Below are 8,744 nucleotides of genomic sequence, written 5' to 3' on the forward strand. Positions count from 1 at the left end.
ACACACACACACACAAACCCAAAAATATCCCCACTCCCTCTCTTTCTGAGATCACCTGGAGAGCAAGTCATGAACGATAGACAACCGTATGAAACAGACAGACACAGACACAGAACTCCCACACACTTACTCACACACCCACACAGGCAGAGAGTTTACTGTCGATCTCTGGATAGTGTATCTTTTAGTTGTGTTTTTAAAAATGAACCTTTATTTACTGTGGTTTTGCATCAGTTGCATCTCTTTCTAGCATTGCACCAACAGTAAACATTGGCATATTGTCAGTGTTTATTCTCATTGATAAACATCTCATTTGTTTGCCTTGATACTGCTTCCTTATTTTTTATGACATCATTACCAAATTAAACACCTTCCTTTCATCAGATTTAATTAACATAAAATCCACTTACTACTAAAATTAGTAAATTAAAATAAGTATAAGTGTATATAAAATAAGTAAGTGATTTAGTTTTTGCCCTGTCAATGGAATCTGGTCTCAGTTTGTATTGTTCATTGTAAGATACATTAGCTGTCACTACATCAGCTGTCTGGGATTTGAATACATTTGCTGAATGGGTTGTTAAATTGCTCTTTAATTACGAAGTAGATTTGAGTCCAACTGAATTATAAAAAAAAGTTTGTGACCCTGTTATAACCCTGCAGTTCATCAGTCCTGTAGCTGTACAAATAAACCTCATAGAAAAAGACTAAAAAGGCAATTTCCCCCTTTTCCCCCACAAAGAAAGCTATCGTCTTTTTCTGTTGTTCCTGCAGCTGATTCCTCAGTTTTACTGGCAAGAGAATTAGTCTTAGTCTTCCTAAAAGCTGCTAATGTGTCAGTTAAGTGACATCTTAAAGCTTAGAATGTGTTGCCAGAGTTTACAGTTTTCCCACATTGCTTTCCAACGGCTTAAAGGGAGTCATTAGGAGCTGATGTAATGGATTGAGTCTGATTATTTCAATTATCAACTCTCAGGGGTATACTTTATGTTTTTTTCTACTCAAACACATATTTGATGTTATGTTAGGCAGCTAGCCTGCATCGAATTAGGAGCACCAATGTAAACTTCATGTCAACATTTCACTTTTCCATACAAGGATAATGGAAAGAGTACTGGCCTAACAAAGAAAATAATGATCTAATTTTTCTGTCACATCTCTCTGACCACTGATCTCACTTCTTCCTTCTTCTCTCTGCAGAGTAAGGCCAAAGAGCTTCCCCTATCGGCTGTACGTTTCATGGAGGAGCTTGGGGAGTGCACTTTAGGGAAGATCTACAAGGGTCACCTGTATCTGCCGGGCATGGACCAGGCACAGCTCGTGGCCATAAAGACCCTGAAGGATATCTCCAATGCCCAGCAGTGGACTGACTTCCAGCAGGTACAGAATGGATCCCTGCCTCCAAAGCTTTAGGTTTATTCTAACCTGTTCTGTTAATTAGGCCATTAAAGAAATATGAAATAAAAAATGTGTAAACATATAATATAGGACACCGATGAAAAAAAATCAACAATGGGTAACCTGCATAGCAGCTCTAAGGCTAAATAGTCATTTTAAAAGACATGCTTTTTCAAACTGGCAATTGTGTGTGAATTGCTAAAATTAAATGTGGTTCCAAAATAATCTACTGTTTTAAACTACAAGGGACTATTTCCCCAGTGGAGAGACCTCTCTTCCCACAGGACTTGAAGCGTGACTTGTTATATTTGCACAGAAGGAGACGTGGTGGCCATGCCAGACTGTATACATCTTAAGATCACTGGGTAGCAGATTAATTCACTGGAAATAGTTCCAAAAATAAACTTTAACTACTGCCAGATTGTCCTGATAAATTTAGATGTTAAGGAGGATTGAAACAGCTCACTCGTGAAAACATAGTCCTAGCTTTCAATGCACAGAGAATGAGGTAGACCTGAACTCCCGGCCTTTAAAGTGACACACCAACAATCTCTCTTTTAAGTTTGAAACACTCCAACAAATGTCTTATGGCCAAAAAGTAGATTTATACTTGAGCATCACTTGAGCAGGCTCCAATGAGCAAATAAAAAGTCCTTCCCCAATAATTTTTGTTTAAATAAAGCTGCCACATTTGTCTTTGCTTGATGTTCACTGACTTTTTGGTGTCCATCACAGGAGGCCGCAGTGCTGACAGAGCTGCAGCACCCAAACGTGGTGTGCCTGCTAGGAGTGGTGACACAGGAGCAGCCTGTCTGCATGCTCTTTGAGTTTTTGCCCCAAGGTGACCTCCACGAGTTCCTCATCATGCGTTCACCACACTCTGACGTCGGCTGCAGCAGTGATGAAGATGGCACTGTGAAATCCAGCCTAGATCATGGAGACTTCCTTCATATGTCCATACAGGTAGGGATATGAACGCAGTTTTTAGTCCGTAATCTCCATACTTGTTTTTACACGAAAATAGAGATTCATGTATTGGTGCTTTCTTATTATTACTATACTATATTATCTCTCTTTGCTCCATCCACCTTGCTGTGTACCAGCCATAGTTCACAGTTACTTACTCCTTAAATGATTATATTCTTTCTGGCTAATCAACCCTAGGTGACTGCTGGGATGGAGTACTTGGCCAGCCACTTTTACATCCATAAAGACCTTGCAGCTAGGAATATTCTGGTGGGCGAACAGCTTCACGTCAAGATCTCCGACCTGGGTCTCTCCAGAGAGATCTACTCCTCAGACTACTACTGCCTCCAGCCCAAAACTCTGCTGCCCATCCGCTGGATGCCCCCCGAGTCCATTGCTTACGGCAAGTTCACCACAGACTCAGACATCTGGTCGTTCGGAGTTGTGCTGTGGGAGATCTTCAGCTACGGTCTGCAGCCCTATTACGGCTTCTCCAACCAGGAAGTGATGGAGATGGTGAGAAAGAGGCAGCTGCTGCCATGCCCTGAGGACTGTCCGCCAAGGTATGTTCAAGTTGATGTTGCTAATACCATAAGCTGTGAACTAAATGATGAGAATGCGATACAGTACATACATGTTGTGACTTATTTGTATTCTCATGTTGTGTTACAAAGCTCACAAAATTCACTTTATCTTCAGCTTCTTCTGAAGAATAGACAAGAAACGTGTGTCGGGCCCTCACTTTGTGTGTCAAAGGCCAATTATTAACTTAAAAACAATATCTATTTAATCCCCAAACACAAAAATGTTGACCTCTTCAAATCACAATCACATTATGCAATGTAAATGTGATCAGAGTTCCTGAAATTCATGACTTTATTTGTCGCTTTTATTTTTTGATATTTGGACATTTTCAATCTAATCATGAGAAGAATCACAAATGTACATTTAGCTCTGCGAGGGCTACCACTGACAGAATACAGAGTAAAGAGAAAAGCACTAGATTAAGCTTTATTACATAGTATATCACATAACTAGTAATAATAATAAGTATTCATTCACCATATTTATAAAACAGTACGACAAAAGTCTGCTTTTGGTATTAAAATCAATTTATCGGATTAAAATTGGATTTTAAAAACTTTCTTTCAATTGCCTAATAACTAACTCTGTTGTCTCTCAGGTTTTATGGTTTGATGACTGAATGCTGGCAGGAGGGACCAGCACGTCGACCACGCTTCAAGGACATCCACGCCCGCCTGCGAGCCTGGGAAGGGATGTCATCCCACGCCAGCTCCAGTACGCCCTCAGGTGGCGGAGGCAATGCGACCACCCAGACCACCTCGCTCAGCGCTAGCCCTGTCAGCAACCTCAGTAACCCGCGGTACGCTGCTGCCGCCGCGGCTGCAGGATACCTCTACCCTGCCCAGGCTATTCCCTCAGCAGGCCAGATGGCTCCGATTACAGCATGGACGCCCATGGCTGTGTCCCAAACCCACCAGCGCTTTATCCCCGTCAATGGATACCCCATCCCTCCAGGATACGCAGCTTTTCCAGCCCACTTCACTGCCCCTGTCCCACCAACTAGGGTCATTCAACATCACCTGCCCCCTCCCAAAAGCCGCTCCCCTAGTAGCGCCAGCGGCTCCACCAGCACAGGTCACGTCAGCGGAGTGCCCTCCACCACGGGCTCCAACCATGACGCCAACACGCCGCTGCTTTCCCACTGCATCATGCCGGGGAGCGGAGGGCCGGCTCAGGTGTATGGACAAGTTTGCCAGAAGGGGGTGGGACAGCTGGACCACTCACAAACATCAGCGCTGCTCGTTGGTGATTCTGACGTACTGATGTACAACGACACGGTCATCACCGCAGACCTGTAGATACATAGAGGGATACTCGCACTCTTCCAGCTTGGGACCCAAATTTGAGAAGTTACGCCTCTCAGCCAGGGACCCAGTCTAACAATTCTACTCTGGTCACATGGAGACCCAAAAGAAAAACGGCCTGTACGCACGCTTTGGTGTGCAAGAAACACTGCCGCAGCTACACAAGTATATACACATCTGTCTGACTTTTTAATGCCTTATTGTTTAAAGTGTACTTACTACCATGGTTTGAAAATGTTGTGTTATTATAACCTTTGTGTAAATACGGTACAGTCCTGAATGAATGAATGAAATACAAAGATATATATTCAAAAGAACTTTTTATTTAGGAAAATTTTTAAAGGTGAAAAATTCCATCCTGTGTCAAAAGAAATAGTTTGTAGTACAGTCTGACAAAAAGTCAAAAACCCAGTCAATGGACTGCTTCAAGTCCATTGCTTCAAGCAGGATGAGAAGGAAACACTGACATTCATACCATGACCTTTAGCCATTGCCTTTCAGTAGTTGTGTGATTTGCTTGTTTCTGGACACATTAGAAGACAAAAATGTGCTGTACATTTTCTTGTACAGTGAAAGAAACTGCATTAAGCAGGCGATAACCAAGCGAACAAGAACGGGAACAGCAGATTCAACAAACAAGAAGTAGCAGCTTTTACTGGGAATACCAGCACTGACCTGCTTGAATACACCAGTATACAAGACCTACAGGTGACGTACCCCCGCCTTTTGGGTTCCAGCAGCCCGGCTATGTCAAACTAAAACAGATACAGGTGATAAGTTGGCTACAAATACCCGTCCAGGCACTGAGATCTGGCAAATTGGATCATCATGATCACGCAAAATCCCTTCGGAAATGACACCTGAATGTTTTTTGTGCAACCTCGACATGACTATCTGACACTTTTGCAACATGGACACAGGCCCCTTTGCCTTTTTCAAATCTCAGTGTACAGTTTTCCAGGCTGAGGAATAAGGCAGCTGGGAGTACATCTGATTGGACAATAAACCCGTCATTCCTCTCTCTAACCATCACAGGTTATCCATTCATCATTTCCACATCCTCATTTTCTCTTCTCACGCCATCTTCCTAGGGTTCCCAGCAAATATAGCATCTAATTTCAAAAGCTGGCTTCAGTGGACCCCCCACAGATCTATAAATTAAATTACACAGCACTCATATCCTCCACAGATGAACTGGACCGGTCTCAGGGCAAACGCTTCATTCACCACTCGAGGGCTGGGGTCAATTTACTGTCAGTGATGTAAGCTAAGCTTTCACCCTCACAAAAGAACATGTTTATTGTAAATTGGTTGTGGTGTTTTCATTTTTAAGGGAGGGTTTTTCAGTATTTAAAATTTGAAGGAACTTAAAGATTTTATTCACAGGGCTTGTCTTCATGTCTTTGTAATTTCCTTTCTTGTTTTTCGGCATCTGTATTGTGGAAAAATATACTGTTGAAGACATGGAGGAATGAAAGTACTCAAAGCGGGGAGGGTTGGAGGCTCATTCTAGATAATGAAAATTAGCCTTTGTCTGTATTTTGTAATGTCTCAGCCATGTGCATGAACAAAAACTCATATAGTAGTATATTTGATGTGCTTGAATTTATGCCCCCTCTATGCTTGAACAGAAGAATGTTTGACCTAAAAAAGGATACATTCTGTGAGCCGGGGTCTGACTGTGTCACTACATGCAAAAAGATTTATGTATGTCGCTCCTATTGATTATGTATAAGTAAATGTTGAGTATCGTAGAGTCAGTGAACCACTGGCGCCAAATGTACTGACATGTACGTGATCCCATCATGGCAAGAAAAAGAACAAAATTAATCTGCCCATTTTCTGTTGCCTTTTGAGTCTCTAAAATTACAGCTGTGTGTTGTTTTTTTCAACATGTCCACTGTTCAGTAGCAGGTAATCATGTATGGTGTTGGATGTAATTACTCAAATATCCTTTGTGAGATGAAGACGTTTGAGGAAGAGCTCTCAGTCCTGTAATCACACAAATGATCCCTCAGCTCTGTGTTATTATTAGATGATGAGCTGATTAGAAGCACGGCTTAATATGAAGCTTTTGTTACGGGGACGCTGGAATGCAGTCACAGTTGGGGGTGCTGAGAGAAAGTCTGTCTAAGATAAGTATGTTATACTAAATGCTAAATGCATGACATTTATGGTTTTTGCATTAATTTGAATGGACAGGATCATTTATAGCCGATAATAGTTATTAACAACTTTTTAGTGAATAAAACTGAAACTATTTCCTGTCGTAAATACCACTGTATAAATGTAAATCCCAGTAAAAAAGGAGAAAGTTTTTACATTTTTATGAACTAATGGTTTTCATTATGGGCAGCCCCCTCAGCACCCCCATTTCGTTTTATAGAACCAGCTGCAGTAACAGAACAGTTTGTGATCTTAGTGGTACCTGTATAGTAGACAATCATAAGTAAACTGTATGTATGTGTTGCACTCTGCTGTTGTTTACAGACTATCGTTCTATCAATCAGCTGTAATTTTCTAACCAGCATGACACAAGGTTACACTGACAGCATTTCACTGTGGATGTGCAGAGCAGAAAGCATAGTGAAGACGGCTTGTTGCCTGTAGTGCATTTATTGTTTTAACCGTTTTAATGGTAAAGTTTTTAAGTTGACATTTGTGGAATGTAGATAGACAAGACTTCAGTATTTGGTTCATCCACCCTTAAAGCCTTGATCCTTTAAATCATGGCCACAGGAAGAGCAGCTGGCCCCATTCACGGTAGAATAAAATATAACATTTCTTTAGTTTCCCCCGAAATAATTTATTCAACCAAATATGGTCAACAGAAGCAGATTGTCTGCCATTAGCGAAATGAAGGGAGAAGATATTTGTTCCTCGTGTCAGATCTAGTCCACAATGATTTGAATCATTTTAAGTTAATTTTCCCATCAAGTTTTTATTTCATTGCTGTCTTTTGTCTCTGTACTTTATCTTTTTGTTCCTCTGAAGCAGATCGAGCTACCTTGGCATCTAAGTTTGTACCTCCAGCATGTAAAGGATTTATGTGTACTAATATAGCAGTGCAAAAACCACTTGTACACAAGACTGTGAATCTTAATCAAGTCTAGGTATTTTTGTATTTGGCAAAAAAAATCTTTCTTGTGCCTTTTTTTTTTTGTCGTATTCGAGATCCATAAAAAAAACACTAAATACAATTAAATTTATATTTCAGTGTACCCATTACAGAAGGTTTACATGCTTATCCTTTTGACCAAGAGAGGCCTTGTCTTTGTATTTTGTCTGAACATTTTTGCACAGATGTTTTGTATTGCAAAATCATTTATTAAATGATGTTGTTTGGTTAACATTGGAATCAATATGATTATTAATGTGAAGGCATGCAGAAAGTTGTATGTTGTTTGTATGTTTGTGTGTTTTTATTGTAATGAGGAATTCCCAATGTTGGTCTCGTGATCAGAATTGTAATGGCAGTGTGAATCCACTGGGTATCACCAAATCACCATTTCTGTGAATCGTCTTGAATTTGTCTGACTCCTAATCGTAGTAACCATGGTTGACCAGGTGGTGGGGCCCTTTAGCTGTTTGATTGGCGTAGGTATGAGCTTCATAACAGCTGGAAATAATATTAGTCCAGCTAGAATTTGGCAAAAGATGGAAAAATGACTCTAGTATAATGTTCCTATGTGCTTACTTGTGTGTATCAGTGTGTGTTTTTGTGTGCGTTTGCTCATTTCCTGCTTAGACTTTGCACACTGAATGAGCCAAAAAAGTTTAAAATTAAGCAGAATGGCTGTGAGTATGTCTTACCATGCCAAAAAAAAGATGCCGTACATATATGGAGATGATTTGATGTACACACGGCTCTCGTGTAAGCTGCTTGTATGTTAGAGAGAGAGAGAGAGACATACACGTTTATGGATTTGTATGTAAGCAAAACAGCATTCTTAATCACACACTACATTTAACATACAGATTCCTTAAAGTAATTTGGTTCTGCTCTACTTAAATTATAAAAACACACACCCAAACTATTAGTGGTGATATCTAGCCATAGGGATAGTTTGATTTCATTTCTCCAGGTTTTCAGATAAATATCTTACTAAGAAATAGTCCATATGACATTTTTGGCTTTTGACCCCATAGAATGAAGCTCTGGATTATTTTGACATTTATTCAGCTTGCATGTTTACAGGATGTGACCAATCTGGGCAAAGAGTGATTTTTCCTTCTCAGATTGTTAGATTGGAATAGTTTTTAAAGGCCTGAAAAGGATAAAAGATTATAGATTACTCTGTTACAGAAGAACAAGTTCCTTTCACTTCTATTGCACTTTGTTAAAGACACATACATAAATCAGATCAATCTGCATTCATAGATTTCACAAGAGTGAAGTTTTTAGTAGTGGGTGAAGATATTTTTTAAAAAAAAGATGGAGCTCCCGCTCAGTGCAAGACATGTTGACTCTTGAGTCCTTCATTCCCTCTC

The 8,744-nt window shown here is 40.3% G+C and overlaps 1 protein-coding gene across 1 annotated transcript in view; it reads left to right on the forward strand.

Moving 5' to 3' along the window:
• ror1 (receptor tyrosine kinase-like orphan receptor 1) overlaps nucleotides 1-7,603 on the forward strand; it is a 127,727-nt gene extending 120,124 nt beyond the window's left edge. Inside the window, exons 9-12 of the mRNA XM_035654079.1 lie at nucleotides 1,201-1,380; nucleotides 2,134-2,361; nucleotides 2,563-2,927; nucleotides 3,548-7,603. Of these exons, the coding sequence (XP_035509972.1) occupies nucleotides 1,201-1,380; nucleotides 2,134-2,361; nucleotides 2,563-2,927; nucleotides 3,548-4,247 (1,473 nt within the window). The 3' untranslated portion in view covers nucleotides 4,248-7,603. The remainder of the gene's footprint in view (nucleotides 1-1,200; nucleotides 1,381-2,133; nucleotides 2,362-2,562; nucleotides 2,928-3,547) is intronic.
• The last annotated feature ends 1,141 nt before the right edge of the window (nucleotides 7,604-8,744 follow it).

The sequence above is a fragment of the Morone saxatilis genome, unplaced genomic scaffold (assembly GCF_004916995.1).
Source record: "Morone saxatilis isolate NCDOM2014 unplaced genomic scaffold, NCSU_SB_2.0 Contig12, whole genome shotgun sequence".
NCBI lineage: Eukaryota > Metazoa > Chordata > Actinopteri > Moronidae > Morone > Morone saxatilis.